The 19,981-nt window shown below is 43.6% G+C and overlaps 1 protein-coding gene across 2 annotated transcripts in view; it reads right to left on the bottom strand.

The window, feature by feature from the left end:
* LOC121555167 (protein HEG) overlaps nt 1–11,254 on the bottom strand; it is a 44,364-nt gene extending 33,110 nt beyond the window's left edge. For both annotated transcript variants that reach the window (XM_041868989.2, XM_041868990.2), the window contains exon 1: nt 10,720–11,254. In XM_041868989.2, coding sequence (XP_041724923.1) covers nt 10,720–11,050 — 331 coding nt within the window. In that variant the 5' untranslated portion in view covers nt 11,051–11,254. The remainder of the gene's footprint in view (nt 1–10,719) is intronic.
* Nucleotides 11,255–19,981: the final 8,727 nt, after the last annotated feature.

Raw genomic sequence — 19,981 nt, 5'->3', positions numbered from 1 at the left:
CCTACTACTAATATATGGCAGTTCTAGGCCTACACATGCAGTTGGCACATGTAGCCTATTTCATGGTATGAGAACAAAACAGGCTGTGGTGTGTTCCTGTCCGTATCACCACTACTACTAGGGCCTACAAACTCCACCTAGGCCTAAAGCTGGGTTTATAGTTGGTCTGGGGCCTGAAATCTTCACCCCTCTACTCTGCGGCAGCCTGCTTGCCTGCCTGTTTGTCTGTCTGTCAGCCTGGCACGTCTCCACTAACTCAACACCGCTGCTGGGGGCTTTGGAACAATAACCTACTGCCACTGCCAAGGAAGAGCTGAGCGCTGTCTGTGCTAGATAACATCCTGAATGTAACACATAGCAACGACACACAAACATTTTCATGTCTTGCCATATATTTTGTGTGAGAAGAAATGTCAGTCCATTCGTCACGGTTTACATGTGACGCGATGTAAACTGTCATGCTAAAGCTACAAACAGGTCTTTCTTTTATTGATGGCTTGAAGCAGTTGTGACATGCGTTTCAGGTGACTCTATCCAAGATGGCATAGCAGTGTGGTCGTGTTTTCTGTAGTGTCCTCATGTAAATAGCCAGTTTTTTGTATTTTTCGTATACAGTGGGGGAAAAAAGTATTTAGTCAGCCACTATTTGTGCAAGTTCTCCCACTTAAATAGATGAGAGAGGCCTGTAATTTTCATCATAGGTACACGTCAACTATGAAAGACAAATTGAGAAAAAAAAATCCAGAAAATCACATTGTAGGATTTTTTATGAATTTATTTGCAAATTATGGTGGAAAATAAGTATTTGGTCACCTACAAACAAGCAAGATTTCTGGCTCTCACAGACCTGTAACTTCTTCTTGAAGAGGCTCCTCTGTCCTCCACTCGTTACCTGTATTAATGGCATCTGTTTGAACTTGTTATCAGTATAAAAGACACCTGTCCACAACCTCAAACAGTCACACTCCAAACTCCACCATGGCCAAGACCAAAGAGCTGACAAAGGACACCAGAAACAAAATTGTAGACCTGCACCAGGCTGGGAAGACTGAATCTGCAATAGGTAAGCAGCTTGGTTTGAAGAAATCAACTGTGGGAGCAATTATTAGGAAATGGAAGACATACAAGACCACTGATAATCTCCCTCGATCTGGGGCTCCACGCAAGATCTCACCCCGTAGGGTCAAAATGATCACAAGAACGGTGAGCAAAAATCCCAGAACCACACGGGGGGACCTAGTGAATGACCTGCAGAGAGCTGTGACCAAAGTAACAAAGCCTACCATCAGTAACACACTACGCCGCCAGGGACTCAAATCCTGCAGTGCAAGACGTGTCCGCCTGCTTAAGCCAGTACATGTCCAGGCCTGTCTGAAGTTTGCTAGAGTGCATTTGGATGATCCAGAAGAGGATTGGGAGAATGTCATATGGTCAGATGAAACCAAAATAGAACTTTTTGGTAAAAACTCAACTCGTCGTGTTTGGAGGACAAAGAATGCTGAGTTGCATCCAAAGAACACCATACCTACTGTGAAGTATGGGGGTGGAAACATCATGCTTTGGGGCTGTTTTTCTGCAAAGGGACCAGGACGACTGATCCGTGTAAAGGAACGAATGAATGGGGCCATGTATCGTGAGATTTTGAGTGAAAACCTCCTTCCATCAGCAAGGGCATTGAAGATGAAACGTGGCTGGGTCTTTCAGCATGACAATGATCCCAAACACACCGCCCGGGCAATGAAGGAGTGGCTTCGTAAGAAGCATTTCAAGGTCCTGGAGTGGCCTAGCCAGTCGCCTGATCTCAACCCCATAGAAAATCTTTGGAGGGAGTTGAAAGTCTGTGTTGCCCAGCGACAGCCCCAAAACATCACTGCTCTAGAGGAGATCTGCATGGAGGAATGGGCCAAAATACCAGCAACAGTGTGTGAAAACCTTGTGAAGACTTACAGAAAACGTTTGACCTGTGTCATTGCCAACAAAGGGTATATAACAAAGTATTGAGAAACTTTTGTTATTGACCAAATACTTATTTTCCACCATAATTTGCAAATAAATTCATTAAAAATCCTACAATGTGATTTTCTGGATTTTTTTCCTCATTTTGTCTGTCATAGTTGACGTGTACCTATGTTGAAAATTACAGGCCTCTCTCATCTTTTTAAGTGGGAGAACTTGCACAATTGGTGGCTGACTAAATACTTTTTTTCCCCACTGTATATATTTCTCAATCTCACTTTCCATCCTTTAACTAAATATACTTTCCTGCAACCCGCCTCACCCAATGTGGAACGGAATCTATTATTTCTTTATACATTTTTATCCAGAACCTCTAGCTGAAACTAGCCAGCTAGCCAGCTAACTAGCTACTTGCTATTAGCCACCGTTAGCGGTCTGCACCATTGTCCGTGGCCGTGGCCGTGGCCTGCACTACCTACCAGCCAGCTCTAGCCTGGACAATTATCGGCCAGCCTGCACAGTCTGCACATCGCGCTATCAAGCCAGAGCATATTGGATTCTGCCGGAATCACTGAATCACTGGACCTTAACACCGGATCATCGCAACTAGCTAGCTGCAACCGAATGGCTGTTGTCGTTGTTGGCTAATCACCACTAATCACCACTGTCCTGAAGCTAACCCCAGTTAGCCTTGAGCTAGCCTCGAGCCAGGCACATCTCCCGGCTATCTACCTCTCTGTCAACCGGACGGGACCTCCTAGTGTTGACATGGAGCCCCGCCGATCCATCACGACTGGTCTGCCAACATAATCGTCTGATGTGGTTTCAACAGGCTTCCCGTTGCGACGACCACGAAGATCCATCTGCTAGCCCCGGCCCGCTAGCACACGCAATCAACAGCCGTGCCTGTAGCGTAGCAGCCACTGAACTTCTCCTGGACTTACTTATTGCTGTTCACTGGACCTTATGATCACTCAGCTACACAGCTGATGCCTGCTGGACTGTTCCTTTATACGGTACCCCTTCCTGTTGATCTGTATAGCCTCAGCTCAAACTTTCGTCGCCATTACCAGCTGTTGTCTTAGCTCTCTCGAATAAAACCTGTGACTGCTTTATACCTATCTCCTATCGCCTTGCCTATTGCTGTTTCGGTTAGTTCTAACTGTACTTTTTCAATGTAGAGCCCCTAGTCCTGCTCAACCTGTCTCAGGTAGATCCTTTGTCCCACCCCCAACACACGCGGAGACCGGCTCAATCGGTGCCTCCAGTGATGCTATCTCTTTCATCTTTACCCAACGCTTAGGTTTACCTCCACTGTACTCATATCCTTCCATATCCTTGTCCGTACATAATGCGAAGAATCTATTCTACAACGGCCGGAAATCGGCCCCTTGTTTTCTCTGTACCCAACGCACTAGAAGACCAGTTCTTAAAGCCTTTAGCCGTATCCTTATTCTCCTCCTCCTCTGTTCCTCTGGTGATGTAGAGGTTAACCCAGGCCCTGTAGCCCCCAGTATCACTCCTGCTCCCCAGGCGCTATCATTTGTTGACTTCTGTAATCGCAAAAGCCTTGGTTTCTTGCATGTTAACATCAGAAGCCTCCTCCCTAAGTTTGAGTTATTCACTGCGTTAGCACACTCAGCCAACCCTGATGTTTTAGCAGTGTCTGAATCCTGGCTTAGGAAGACCACCAAAGATTCTGAAATGTCCATTCCCAACTACAACATTTTCCGTCTAGATAGAACTGCCAAAGGGGGCGGAGTTGCAATCTACTGTAGAGATAGCCTGCAGAGCTCTATCATACTATCCAGGTCTGTGCCCAAACAGTTTGAGCTTCTACTTCTAAAAATCCACCTTTCCAGAAATAAGTCTCTCACTGTTGCCGCTTGCTACAGACCTCCCTCAGCCCCCAGCTGTGCCCTGAACACCATATGTGAATTGATTGCCCCCCATCTATCCTCAGAGTTCGTATTGCTTGGTGACCTAAACTGGGATATGCTTAACACCCCGGCCGACCTACAATCTAAACTAGATGCCCTCAATCTCACACAAATTATCAAGGAACCTACCAGGTACAACCCTAAATCCGTTAACATGGGCACCCTCATAGATATCATCCTGACTAATTTACCCTCTAAATACATCTCCGCTGTCTTCAACCAGGATCTCAGCGATCACTGCCTCATTGCCTGCGTCCGTAATGGGTCCGAGGTCAAACGACCACCCCTCATCACTGTCAAACGCTCCCTAAAACACTTCAGCGAGCAGGCCTTTCTAATTGACCTGGCCCGGGTATCCTGGATGGATATTGACCTCATTCCGTCAGTAGAGGATGCCTGGTTGTTCTTTAAAAGTGCTTTCCTCTCCATCTTAAATAAGCATGCCCCATTCAAAAATTATCAGAACTAAGAACAGATATAGCCCCTGGTTCACCCCAGACTTGACTGCCCTTGACCAGCATAAAAACATCCTGTGGCGTACAGCATTAGCATCGAACAGCCCCCACGATATGCAAGTCAGGAACCAATATACACAATCAGTTAGGAAAGCAAAGGCTAACTTTTTCATACAGAAATGTGCATCCTGTAGCACTAACTCCAAAAGGTTTTGGGACACTGTAAAGTCCATGGAGAATAAGAGCACCTCCTCCCAGCTGCCCACTGCACTGAGGCTAGGAAACACTATCACTACTGATAAATCTACGATAATCGAAAATTTCAACAAGCATTTTGCTACGGCTGGCCATGCTTTCCACCTGGCTACCCCTACCCCGGCCACCAGCTCTGCACCCTCCGCTGCAACTTGCCCATGCCCCCCCCCCTGCTTCTCCTTCACCCAAATTCAAATAGCTGATGTTCTGAAAGAGCTGCAAAATCTGGACACCTACAAATCAGCTGGGCTGGACAATCTGGACCCTTTCTTTCTAAAATTAGCCGCCGAAATTGTCGCAACCCCTATCACCAGCCTGTTCAACCTCTCTTTCGTATCGTCTGAGATCCCCAGAGATTGGAAAGCTGCCGCGGTCATCTCCCTCTTCAAAGGGGGTGACACTCTAGATCCAAACTGTTACAGACCTATATCCATCCTGCTCTGCCTTTCAAAAGTATTTGAAAGCCAAGTTAACAAACAGATCACCGACCATTTAGAATCCCACCGTACCTTCTCCGCTATGCAATCTGGTTTCCGAGCTGGTCATGGGTGTACCTCAGCCACGCTCAAGGTCCTAAACGATATAATAACCGCGATCGATAAAAGACAGTACTGTGCAGCCGTCTTCGTTGACCTGGCCAAGGCTTTTGACTGTGTCAATCACCGCATTCTTATTGACAGACTAAATAGCCTTGGTTTCTCAAATGACTGCCTCGCCTGGTTCATCAACTACTTCTCAGATAGAGTGCAATGTGTCAAATTGGAGGGCCTGTTGTCTGGACCTCTGGCAGTCTCTATGGGGGTGCCACAGGGTTCAATTCTCGGGCCGACTCTATTCTCTCTGTATATCAATGATGTCGCTCTTGCTGCTGGTGACTCTCAGATCCACCTCTACGCAGACGACACCATTTTGTATACATCTGGCCCTTCATTGGACACTGTGTTAACAAACCTCCAAACGAGCTTCAATGCCATACAACACTCCTTCCGTGGCCTCCAACTGCTCTTAAACGCTAGTAAAACTAAATGCATGCTCTTCAATCAAACACTGCTTGCACCCGCCTGCCCGACTAGAATCACTACTCTCGGCGGCTCTGACTTAGAATATGTGGACAACTACAAATACCTAGGTGTCTGGTTAGACTGTAAACTCTCCTTCCAGACTCACATTAAGCATCTCCAATCCAAAGTTAAATCTGGAATTGGCTTCCTATTTCGCAACAAAGCCTCCTTCACTCATGCTGCTAAACATGCCCTCTGACTATCCTACCGATCCTTGACTTTGGCGATGTCATTTACAAAATAGCTTCCAACACTCTACTCAGCAAATTGGATGTAGTCTATCACAGTGCCATCTGTTTTGTCACCAAATCCCCATATACTACCCACCATTGTGACCTGTACGCTCTCGTTGGCTGGCCCTCACTACATATTCGTCGCCAAACCCACTGGCTCCAGGTCATCTATAAATCTCTTCTAGGCAAATCCCCGCCTTATCTTAGCTCATTGGTCACCATAGCAACACCCACCCGTAGTATGCGTTCCAGCAGGTATAACTCACTGCTTATCCCCAAAGCCAACACCTCCTTTGGTCGCCATTCCTTCCAGTTCTCTGCTGCAAATGACTGGAACTAACTGCAAAAATCACTGAAGCTGGAGACACTTATCTCCCTCACTATCTTTAAGCATCAGTTGTCAGAGCAGCTTACACATCTATCACTCCAGTGTTAATACTAAATTATAATTGTAATTATTTTGCACTATGGCCTATTTATTGCCTTACCTCCATAACTTACTACATTTGCACACACTGTATATAGATTTTCTATTGTGTTATTGACTGTACGTTTTGTTTATTCCATATGTAACTCTGTGTTGTTGTTGTTTTTTCCGCACTGCTTTGCTTTATCTTGGCCAGGTCGCAGTTGTAAATGAGAACTTGTTCTCAACTGGATAAAATAAAATAAAATCTTCAAGCAGATTTAAGTCAAAACTATAACTCAGCCACTCAGGAACATTCACTGTCTTCTTGGTAAGCAACGCCAGTGTAGATTTGGCCTTGTGTTTTAGGTTATTGTCCTGCTAAAAGGTGCATTCATCTGCCAGTGTCTGGTGGAAATCTAGGATTTATTTTTTATCCTGAAAAACTCCCCAGTCCTTAACGATTACAAGCATACCCATAACATCATGAAGCCACCACTATGCTTGAAAATATGGAGAGTGATACTCAGTAATGTGTTGTATTGGACTTGCCCCAAACATAACACTTTGTATTTAGGACAAAAGGTTAATTGCTTTGACACATTTTTTTTGCAGTATTATTTTAGTGCATTGTGGCACACGGATGCATGTTTTGGAATATTTGTATTCTGTACAGGCTTCATTCTTTTCACTCTGTCAATTAGGTTAGTATTGTGAAGTAATTACAATGTTGTTGATCCATCCTCAGTTTTCTCCTATCACAGCCATTAAACTCTGTAACTGTTTTAAAGTCATCATTGGCCTTATGGTGAAATCCCTGAGCAGTTTCCTTCCTCTCCGGCAACTGAGTTAGGAAGGACGCCTGTATTTTTGTAGTGACTGGGTGTACTGATACACCATCCAAAGTGTAATTAATAACTTCACCATGCTGGAAGGGATATTCGTTGTCTGCTTTTTAAATGTTTACTAATAGGTGCCCTTCTTTCCGAGGCATTGGAAAACCTACCTGGTCTTTGTGGTTGAATCTGCGTTTGAAATTCACTGCTCGACTGAGGGACCTTACAGATAATTGTATGTGTGGGGTACAGAGATGAGGTATTAATTCAAAAATCATGTTAAATACTATTATTGCACAGAGTGAGTGAGTTCATGTAACTTATTATGTGACTTGTAAAGCAAGTTTTTACTCCTGAATTTATTTAGGCTTGCCATAACAAAGGGGTTGAGTACTTATTGACTCAAGACATTTCAGCTTTTCATTTTCAATTAATTTGTAAACATTTCTAAAAACATAATTCCACTTTGACATTATGGGGTATTGTGTGTAGGCCAGTGACAAAATAATCTCAATTTAATCAATTTCAAATTCAGGCTGTAAAAAGTCAAGGGGTGTGAATACTTTCTGAAGGCACTGTATGGGCCCCGGTCAAAAGTAGTGCAATATATAGGGAATAGGGTGTCATATGTGACGCATTCTTAGAGAATTAGGCCATTTGCCTCTACACTAAAGCTCTCTGGATGGAGTCCACTGGCCTAGCTGGCTGGCCTAGCCCTGCATTTAGTACACTGTAATCAAAAGCAGACTGGAACGCAGCACTATTGATGATGGCAGGACCAACAAGATAGCTTGTGTGTGTTTATTTTAAATTTTTTTAACTTCTGTGGCTCCCAGTTCATGATGATGATGTCCCAAATGGCACCCTATTCCCTTTATAGTGCACTAGTCCCACATTTCCATGGAGACTTACCGCCACACCAGTGTGTTGCCAGTGTTTTATGTTAATACAAACTCTATTGTAATTGTGTTTCCATAGCTAGGGCTGACAGTAAAGGCGCCTACATGCTTCCCAGCCGAAACAGTTCGGAAGAGTTTGTGCATATATTATGATGGCATTTTGAGACGTTTTTGTTTCTTTTTGGAGGGGGTTTTCGGCTGTTCGTGAACACACAAACAATTCTGGAGGCAAACCGAAGTTCGGAGCAGAAGTCTACGCCCCTTCGTCGGTGATTGGTCAACAGTAGGGATTCTTCAATAAAGTCTTTGTTGTCATTCAACGAGATACGACTCGTTTTCATGCACATTTTTTCATTGAGAAATACATTTACATTTTACATTTTAGTCATTTAGCAGACGCTCTTATCCAGAGTGACTTACAGTTAGTGAGTGCATACATTATTTTTTTATTTTTCATACTGGCCCCCCGTGGGAATTGAACCCACAACCCTGGCGTTGCAAACGCCATGCTCTACCAACTGAGCTACATCCCTGCCGGCCATTCCCTCCCCTACCCTGGACGACGCTGGGCTTGTGCGCCGCCCCATGGGTCTCCCGGTCACGGCCGGCTACGACAGAGCCTGGATTCGAACCAGGATCTCTAGTGGCACAGCTAGCACTGCGATGCAGTGCCTTAGAGCACTGCACCACTCGGGAGCAAACACCTTAGTTAGATGGCTCTGGTCAAAAGTAGTGCACTATATAGGGAATAGGGTGCCATTTGTGACGCAGATATGTTCTGTTCCTTGACTGGTGGGGAATCCTCAAATGATTAAAGGGATAGTCCACTTAAAATACAACCTGAGATTAGGGCTACTTTGGTAAAGCTATTGGTGGTAATTGGGAAGCTGTTAACATAAACTCCCGAGTGGCGCAGCGGTCTAAGGCACTGCATCTCAGTGCTTGTGGCATCACTAGAGACCCCCTGGTTCGATTCCAGGCTGTATCACAACCGCCCATGATTGGGAGTCCCATAGGGCGGTACACAATTGGCCCACCGTCATTGTAAATAAGAATTTGTTCTTAACTGACATGCCTAGTTAAATAAAGATACAAATAAAATAAGGTCTGCTCTGTAATTTGATTCAAATGGCCATTTAATGATGAATCTTGGTTTGAACTAGCTCTGTTCCAGTTAGTGTGGCTAGCTAATGCTGAGATCAGAACTATACTTGAACCGTCGATCGTGCGGTTTCAGGGCAAGCATGCTGTCTCCAGGCTGTGCCACAAAGGTCCAGACTCAGACCTCTTGACAGTGACTTATAAAGTGGATGTGAAAGTTGCCCATAGCATGTTGGCTGGAGTACATCTGTGACATCACACCTTCCCTGAGATCTAAAGCCAACTGTCACTCACGGAGTGGCTCTTGCTCTGCTGGCTAAGGCGGTTGGCTTTGAGTTGTGTAGGCCTAGTGCATGTTGTTGTGCAGATGATTGCTGGTTTGCGCCCTGCTCGGCACAGAAGAGAATGCACTCTGTTACACTTCTATACATGACACTATTCACCTTCTGGAGATGCGGAAAATTGACCTCTCTCACAAACCCCAATGCATACTGAGGCACACTTCCAGTTAAGGCCTGAGAGACATTATGGTTATCCCAGCTGATGCCACCGATGTAGTGATTGAGAAGGGACAACGGGAACTGGCCTTGAACCAGCAACCCTGCAGTTAATAGGCAAGCACACTGCCCCCTGTGCCATAAAGGTTCAGACCTCTTGGCAGTGGCCGTAGTACGCTTACAAGGAAGCTATAATAACTAATGAACTCTGGGCAAATAATTCTCGGAAAGAGTTAACACTTTCTCCACATGCACTCACTGGCAATACCTCATACGAATTTATGGAGGTAGACAACATTTCTGGCAGAGTAATGAAACATGAGTCAACAAATACATTGATTGGTTTGAAAGGTCAACCTTGGTTGTTCAATACAAGGTATATTATTCTAATCTACTGTAGGCTATCAGCTGCCTAGGATATTTTAGTGTAATGGCTCAAATGATCACTATGATGAATTATACTATTATCAGAAGACCTTATTATGGCTTAGATTAGGCTACATCAAATGTCCATAAGCCTATAGGTGAATGACAGGGTCCATGGCCAAGTTGATTTCTTTGAGGGGATGGCTGCGCTTAGATTGCAAGAAAATAACCTATAAAAACCATCAAACAGGAGGGGGAAAACATGGTTAGAAGCATGTGTCGGTGTGGAAAAACCACCAGGTTCAGGTGGGGAATTCCAAGTACAACTCTGATAGCCCACAGATAGGGCCTTATATAACCTACTGATTTAGAAAGTTCAATGTTGGTTTCTGACTGTCAGCAAATTACGCAATCATTGTATCCATCTTTTAAATGTATCTATGTTTTTTCTTATTTTGTTCTGGGGGTTTCAGCCTAAATGCCGTTATTTTTAATTAGTCCAAGTGGATCCAGGGAATGTTGATCAAGAATCCTATAAACTTAATAAACCATCCGTTATAGCTTTTACATACAATGATCAAATCATGACTGAGGTTTAAATATTGTTACCGCGCGCGACCCTTGCCACGGGATGGGACAGTGTATAGAACTCTTGCCCATTTTCGAAACACAAGGGTGCACTCTTCCATATGTCTGTACCATACTACACCTTACCTAATTTGTCTTCACTCAACGCCCGTGTCTCACTCTCATCAGAATGCCTGACTCTGTGGTGGAGTTCTGTTCCAGTTGATGGTGATGATATCTCTCTTAAGTCCGTTGAAGTTGCCGGAGAAGTAAACAAGTATTTTGGTAAGGGAGTTATGGCAGTTATTTCTTCAGAGTTAGTAACCCGGGGAGAAAAGTATCCCCCCGATACCAGTGTCCTATCCATATCGTTGCTGCTGGAGGTGTAAGTCCACGCATTGAGGGGTCTCAGAACGACCAAGAGGACCACCAGAGAAAGACGGGCTAGGACCACGTGACTCAAATAACACGTTTCCATTATTAAAACGACCCGAAAACGGCGGCGGGTAGGCGTATATTCCAAACAAGTAGCGGCGAATCGCCCACAGCCACCATCGGAAACTATATTTTTCAGAAATGTATAATTTTAAATACCTTCGGAGACCCTATGTCGGGTAATACGTTTGTAGACCGTAAAGTGGTGCAGTGGTGCTGGAAACAGAAGCCTGTTATCACATCATAGGCGCCTAGCTCCTCCCACCTACATCAGCGATAGTGGTTTCCACCCAATTCCGCCCTAGTAGGCTGAGGTTCCGCGGGATGTGGGCTATTGTTACACTCAACTACACTTCAGAATATCAACAATCTCTGAATCTGCTATTTTGCATTGATTTCTTCAATGTAAGATACTATAGTAAACTTTACATGCATGTCCACAAGTGTGGAGTGCAGACCTCTCAGATGACACGTCGACTTGATAGGCCTACAAATGTTACATTGTTGCAAGTTAACAAAGTTGCAAATTGTTACAGTTGCTTGCAATGGGGACATTCCCAACCATCTACATACAAGCAGATGAAGAAAGACATTCTAATGAGGTCAAACAGACTGGAAGAAAACATTCCATGGATTGCCTCACTCAGTCACAGAGACCTGTAAAAATCCAGATGTCAGTAGAGTAGAACTTCAGCTTTCAGTCTGACTGTTTATAATCTGTCTATAAGGCCTAGAAGAAGACACTACTTTAGCCTTGTCCCAGATCTGTTAAATGCTGTTTTGCCAACACCTATGGTCATTGTCACGAGATTGCAAGACAGCACAAACAGATCTTGGACCAGGCTACTATGGTCTGTGATGGGACCAGCCATCCAGAGCTTTGATGAACACTTGAGTTGTAGGTGTGCCATCCTGTCTGGTTCGATAAAAGAAGACTGATGGTAGCGGTCCCGAGAGGCAAAGTCCAGGTTTATTCCGTCAGCTGCTTAGTTTCCATGCCTTCTAGTAGGCTATGATGCTTTATTATTTGTTATAAGCATGAATTATGAGCATTTGTAATGTAGGCAATTGTGCTAGGTACTAATGACACCAACAGTTTACATAAAGCCTGCAGGTATGATGCGTTATTACTTGTTAAAAGCATGTACTACAAGCCTTTATGGTATGGTTCTTGGTACTCATGATCAGTTCAACATAAATGGCAGGCCTATGACACTTCTACAAACATACTGCACTACAATATGGATGTGTCCTAAATGGCACCTTATTCCCTAGATAGTGCACTACTTTTGACCAGGGCCCTGTCCAAAATGGCACCTTAATTCCCTATATAGTGCAGTACTTTTGACCATAGCCCTATGGGCCCTGGTTAAAAGTCTGCTAAATGGTATATTATTATTATTATTATTAAAAGTAGTGCACTATATAGGGAATAGGGTGCCATTTGAGATGTAACCAATGTCAGTAACTCCTACTCTGATGCCAGAACCAGTGGTAAACAGCTCCAGAGGGTACTGCAGTGCATACTGTATCACAAGCAAGCAGCTGACCTGACCTTGTGCAGGGAAAGATACTGTTGTTTCAGGGCTCTCGGTTGTTGTTGCTGCTCAGAGCTCATATTGAACGAGCATTTCCTGAGTTCCTGAATCTTTCCTGAACTTGGTTACAAAGACGTTGATTTCACTGCTTCAGTCTGCTCTATTTCATACATGATTGAATATAGCAATGATCTACATACTTGGTCTGCAAGACATCATTAATAAATATCATACAATTAGAGAGCTGAATACACGAGATTACAACATTTGGAGTGAAGCTTTATACCTTCCCAAGCTACTCAGGTTGGTCCTAACCCATCTGAAAAAGCTGAAACGAGCTGCAGCTCCTGTAGGTAAATTCACAAAACATACTGTAATTTAATGTATACTACTATATTATAAACCATACATTTCAACACAAAACTTGAGTTAAGATGTGTCGCTCTGTGTCACTCCAGAATAAAAATCTACTCTAATATACAGTAGGAGATCTTTGTTTGACCTGTAAAATATGAAAACCATCTCACTACCCATGACACCTGTGGTACAAGTGGTGCGCATGTGTGATCTACAGTATGTCTCTGTCACAGTCTTGAGTTAGGGAAGCAAGCAGGTCATTGTAAATCAAGAAAATACATCTAGATACAATAGGGCAGAAATGTGACACTACATGTTCAACTGGCCTACACCAATCAGTGCAATCCAGTGGTTGCAGAATTTAGTATAGAAGGAATTAGACATCAGTTGGAGATAGAGAGCAAGAGAAACGCTGGGGGGCATTGATGCAGTGTGTGAAAATAAAAACATAGTCATAATAATAATAATAATAGTCAGAAAAAAATTAATATTAATAGTTCTCAGGAGTCAAACTTAATCATTGTGTCTGCATTCTACATATGTTACATATTTTATGCAACACAGTAATAACTAAATTAAAACAATACAAAACAATCAAATTTGTCCTACTACACTTTGACCAATACATTGCTGCTGTGCTGAGTCTACAGTGCATTCAGAAAGTATTCAGACCCCTTGACATTTTCCACATTTTGTTAGGTTACAGCCTTATTCTAAAATTGATTACATTGTTTTTTCCCCTCATCAATCTACATACAATACCCCATGAAGACAAAGTAAAAACTGATTTTTTTTGCTAATTTATTAAAAAATATATACAACTGAAATATTACATTTACATAAGTGTTCAGACCCTTTACTCAGTACTTTGTTGAAGCACCTTTGGCAGCGATTACAGCCTCAAGTCTTCTTGGGTATGACGCTACAAGCTTGGCACACCTGTATTTGGGGAGTTTCTCCCATTCTTCTCTGCAGATCCTCTCAAGCTCTGTCAGGTTGGATGGGGAACGTTGCTGCACAGCTATTTTCAGGTCTCTCCAGATATGTTTGATCGGGTTCAAGTCTGGGCTCTGGCTTGGCCACTCAAGGACATTCAGAGACTTGTCCCAAAGCCACTCCTGCGTTGTCTTGGCTGTGTGCTTAGGGTCGTTGTCCTGTTGGACGGTGAACCTTCGCCCCAGTCTGAGGTCCTGAGCGCTCTGGATCAGGTTTTCATCAAGGATGTCTCTATAATTTGCTCCGTTCATCTTTACCTCGATTCTGACTAGTCTCCCAGTCCCTGCCACTGAAAAACATCGCCACAGCATGATGCTGCCACCACCATGCTTCACCGTAGGGATGGTGCCAGGTTTCCTTCAAACGTGACGCTTGGCATTCAGGCCAAAGAGTTCAATCTTGGTTTCATCAGACCAGAGAGTCTTGTTTCTCATGATCTGAGAGTCATTAGCTGGCTTTTGGCAAACTCCAAGCGGGCTGTCATATGCCTTTTACTGAGGAGTGTCTTCCGTCTGGCCACTCTACCATAAAGGCCTGATTGGTGGAGTGCTGCAGAAATGGTTGTCCTTCTGGAAGGTTCTTCCATCTCCATAGAGGGACTCTAGAGCACTTTCAGAGTAACCATTGAGTTCTTGGTCACCTCCCTGACCAAGGCCCTTCTCCCCCGATTGCTCAGTTTGGCCGGGCGGCTAGCTCTAGGAAGAGTCTTGGTGGTTCCAAACTTCTTCCATTTAAGAATGATGGAGGCCACTGTGTTCTTGGGGACCTTCAATGCTGCCTACATTTTTTGGTACCCTTCCCCATATCTGTTCCTGGACACAATCCTGTCTCTGAGCTCTACGGACAATTCCCTCGACCTCATGGCTTGGTTTTTGCTCTGACATGCACTGTCAACTGTGGGACCTTGTATGGACAGGTGTGTGCCTTTCCAAATCATGTCCAATCAAGTGAATTTACCACAGGTGGACTCCAATCAAGTTGTAGAAATATCTCAATGATGATCAATGGAAACAGGAAGCACCTGAGCTCAATTTTGAGTCTCATAGCAAAGGGTCTGAATACTTATGTAAATAAGGTATTTCTGTTTTTTGTTTTGAATACATTTGCAAAATAAAAATAAAAATCTGTTTTCGCTTTGTCATTATTGGGTATTGTGTGTAGATTGCTGAGGAAATTATTTTATTGAATCCATTTTAGAATAAGGCTGTAACGTAACAAAATGTGGATAAAGTCAAGGGGTCTGAATACTTTCCGAAGGCCTTGTACACTACAACCATCCTGCCTTAACCACCACTGGGACTCTCTGGCACTGTTCCAGGGCAACCTGGGCCGGCCCTGTCTGTCTCCCTTCATCTCCCTTCCTGCATTTGTCCTAAGGCTTTGATTCAGGGCGAGATGTCTAGGGCCTGGTTCCAGCGCGAAAACACACACACACACTACAGGTCAAACAGTACTGAGAGGCGTGGGGGCCGAGGAGAGGAAGGGGGGAGTCGGGGGGGGGTCAGTGTGCTGCGTTTCATAAGGCACGACCAACCTTTAGACCGCTACGCTACACTCGACCTGCATCCCAAATGGCACCCTATTCCTTACATACTGCACAACTTTTGACCAGAGCCTATAGCGTCTCCATAGGGCTCTGGTCAAAAGTAGTGCACTATATAGGAAATAGGGTGCCATTTGGGATGCCCCCTCAGTTCCCTCACTTCTCTCTCTCTCTCTGTGAGGTTAGTTTAGGCCCTTCTCTCACCGTTTCATGTGGAACCCACCAATCGTACTGGTACCACCCCCCCCCCACTCGATACAGACTATATTGTGTTTGATGGTTCTGATTCATAGCCAAGAGAGAAAAACTTCAGTTTAAGTTATGTGACAGAAAACTGTTAGCAGCAAAATATGTTTTTGCACTTACGTTAGTGGAGTGTACTTTAAGTGGCTTGCTGATATGGGGTTTAAGTGGGCTGTTATTTCTGTTCATGTGAGAATTACTATCAGGAGCTGTATGTATCAACTGTCTCAGAGTAGGAGTGCTGATATAGGATCAGGTCCCCCCTATCTATGTCAAGGCTAAACTGATCCTAAATCAGCACTCCTACACTGAGACGCTTGAAACATAAAGCACCTGATCCATTTATCTTAATATTTTGGGATTCATGGATCATCCATCCATCCTGCCAAGCAGATCCAACCCTTGTCCAAGGAAGGCCAGGGCTGGGATGACCCTCTCCTTGGCGATGACCTGGAGGATCCTGGGTGCCACGTACAGGAGGCCAGCGAGGAGATGTAGAGGCCCAGCAAAAACAGGAAACCCACCAAGGAGACCTGGAAAGTTGGAACAAAACCGGGAAAGAGATTAGTTGACTACTCCCAGCTCAGTTCTGCTCAACCAGCCCCTTATGAAAACAGGTTAGAAACTGAAAAAAACTGGACAATGTAGGCATTTTGGAAATTAGAACAACTTCATATATTAATTTGGTAACACTTTACCTGCAGGCTTTAAATAAAGTGTTACCATGAATTGTATTGTTTTTTATCACAAAAAATTATCTGCTTGCAAAGAACTTGGTGTACAGAATGTGTGTGCTTTATATTTGTGCTGAGCGCTGTAGTATTTCTGCTGTAGATAATGTGTAGCTATACATCAGCAACAGATAGCCCATTCCTCTCACACCACCACCCACTAATCCAACCCCCAACCCCTACCACAGAGAGCTGAGCTGTGTCACCCCCTGTCCAGTGAATCAACCCCAAAGTGCCCACACCCCCTACCACCCCCTTCTGTATCTGGTGTAGGGACAGCTGTTACTGGGGATAGTGTGGGGCTGTGGGTGCGAGGGTATTGACCCTTAGCTGTACAGCAGGGCCGTGCACAGACCTTGGCAGGTGCTCCGTATTAAAAAACAACAACTCTTTAACTGTGGTTGGAGTTTGTTCTGCTGCATGATCTGTGTTGTATGCCCATTTAAAAACAGTTGAATTGAACTCTTCCCTGTCTCTGACAGTGAGCGACGACATACAACTCAAAAGTATCCAGTGTGCCACTACTCATACTACTACTAAGCGCCGGTAGCTTCTGCTTTTGCTTCAGCGGTAGCTTAAGCAGCAGGAGGGCGAGTGCAGTTCGCGTGGGGGCAGAGGAGCGTGGGAGAGTGAATTTTCCAAAATATATTTTAAAATAAATTAGCTAGTTTGATGGCCGATTTTTTTGAGAACAGGAGAGAAAAGAGACCAAAGTAAAATAAAAATGTATTAATAAAAAAATTCGTATTTCACAGCCATAAATACTTTCAAACAAGCTAGTAAGCACACCAGAATTTCTTCAGAAAATGTACTTTTCTAGTTACAGATTGATTCCCATTATGCCTATCACACAGTTAGGATATAAGGAAGCATACACAGACAATTCTTGTTTAGCCTATGTCTGTGTATATTTTCTATATTTTGAAGAATGTGTAGGAAGTATGACCTACATTGGACATGAATACTTCTAAACTCTTTCAACCATAGGAAAGAGAGTAACCTTTTCAAAAGGAAATAGTCACTATGTTTAACATGAGGAAAGCCCCTTATAAAAAGGGGGCAGCCCTTTTGTATGGAGGACAGGAGGATAGACAGAGAGAGTTTACTTTTTCCGCTATTAAGAAGTCATAGCGCAGTGCCTCTGTGGTGCAGATGACTCCCAGAAGGAACACAAAGACCAGATCCAGGAACCACCTGTAGTGGCCAACAATACCATCAGTGGTTTATCATCACTATAAATAGAGGATTATGTAACAATGTTTTTTTTTTAAGTGTTGGGAGTGGTGTGGGAATCAAGATTTTTTTTTAATTCAACCTCCCAGCAAAAAAAGCCAGAGGAACAAGTCCTGGAACACCTCAATGTGATAAGTGTTGATACTAACAACAGACATGGCCCTGCCTAGATCAAACGACTTGTTTAAAAAAAATTATATGAGCAAAAAATATTCCACTTTATTTGGAACAGCAAGCCAGACAAAATGAAAAAGGGCCTATTTATATAATGAATATGAATTCAGACGGCTGAAATTATTAAATATTAAAGCATTGAACCTCTCACTAAAGGCTTCAGTCATACAAAAGTTGTACTTAAATCTGAACTGGTTTTCCAGCAGATTAGTAAAACTGGCTCACCCTGTGTAAAAATAAATGGCCTTTTCCCATTTATTCAGATTACAACCTCTCACTTTCGGTTATTTGAAAATGAACTATTTTTTAAACAAGCCATAGAAAGCTGGTTGCAATTTCAATTCTATCAACCTGTCACGCCCTGATCTAGAGAACTCTTGTTGGTTGGGTCAGGGTGTGAGTTTCAGTTGAGATCTATGTTATTAGATTCTATGTTTATGATCTAGTATTTGTATTTCTATGTTTGGCCGGGAGTGATTCCCAATCAGAGGCAGCTGTCGCTCGTTGTCTCTGATTGGGGATCATACTTATCCAGGCTCTGTCGTAGCCGGCCGCGACCGGGAGACCCATGGGGCGGTGCACAATTGGCCCAGCGTCGTCCAGGGTAGGGTAGGGGAGGGACTGGCCGGCAGGGATGTAGCTCAGTTGGTAGAGCATGGTGATTGCAACGCCAGGGTTGTGGGTTCGATTCCCATGGGGGGCCAGTATAAAAAATGATGTATGCACTCACTAACTGTAAGTCGCTCTGGATAAGCGCGTCTGCTAAATGACGTAAATGTAAATGTAATACTTAAGTAGCCATGTTGCCTACCTTAGTTGTGGGATCTTGTTTGTGTTCCTGTATGGCTTGTTGTGTGTATAGCCCAGAGGACTTCACGTTTTAGTTGTGTTGTTATTTTGTCAAGTGTTTATTCGTCTTAATAAACATGTACACATACCACGCTGCACCTTGGTCTGACCCGTCTCTCAACGATCGTGACACAACCAGAAAAGACAGAACAAATATTATGGTTAAACTCAAATACACTAATTGATATAAAATAACATTATCTTTGGAAAAAATGTAAAAGAACAGTATAATACATTTTTATTTTTTTGTCATTTTTTTTGGGGGGGTAGATCAGCTTTAATATTGCAGATTGCAACTTCCATCAATGTAATTGTCTGCATCACTTATTCTCGCATATATATACACTACCGTTCAAAAGTTTGGGGTCACTTAGAAATGTCCTTGTTTTCCATGAAAACATACATGAAATGAGTTTGAATAGGAAATATAGCAAAATGCATAGGAAATGTAGTCATTGACAAGGTTAGAAATAATGATTTTTAATTGAAATAATAATTATGTCCTTCAAACTTTGCTTTCGTCAAAGAATCCTCCTTTGCAGCAATTACAGCCTTGCAGACCTTTGGCATTCGAGTTGTCAATTTGTTGAGGTAATCTGAAGAGATTTCACCCCATGCTTCCTGAAGCACCTCCCACAAGTTGGATTGGCTTGATGGGCACTTCTTACGTACCATACGGTCAAGCTGCTCCCACAACAGCTCAATAGGGTTGAGATCCGGTGACTGTGCTGGCCACTCCATTATAGACAGAATACCAGCTGACTGCTTCTTCCCTAAATAGTTCTTGCATAGTTTGGAGCTGCGCTTTGGGTCATTGTCCTGTTGTAGGAGGAAATTGGCTCCAATCAAGTGCCGTCCACAGGATATGGCATGGCGTTGCAAAATGATGTGATAGCCTTCCTTCTTCAAGATCCCTTTTACCCTGTACAAATCTCCCACTTTACCACCACCAAAGCACCCCCAGACCATCACATTGCCTCCAGCATGCTTGACAGATGGCATCAAGCACTCCTCCAGAATCTTTTCATTTGGTCTGCGTCTCACAAATGTTCTTCTTTGTGATCCAAACACTTCAAACTTCGATTCGTCTGTCCATAACACTTTTTTCCAATCTTCCTCTGTCCAGTGTCTGTGTTCTTTTGCCCATTTTCTTTTTATTGGCCAGTCTGAGATATGGCTTTTTCTTTGTAACTCTGCCTAGAAGGTCAGCATCCCGGAGTCCCCTCTTCAATGTTGACGTTAAGACTGGTGTTTTGCGGGTACTATTTAATGAAGCTGCCAGTTGAGGACCTGTGAGGCATCTGTTTCTC

This window comes from Coregonus clupeaformis, chromosome 40 (assembly GCF_020615455.1).
Source record: "Coregonus clupeaformis isolate EN_2021a chromosome 40, ASM2061545v1, whole genome shotgun sequence".
Classification (NCBI taxonomy): domain Eukaryota; kingdom Metazoa; phylum Chordata; class Actinopteri; order Salmoniformes; family Salmonidae; genus Coregonus; species Coregonus clupeaformis.
Note: the sequence above shows the minus strand (reverse complement) of the source record. Positions and strands in the feature narration are given on the sequence as shown.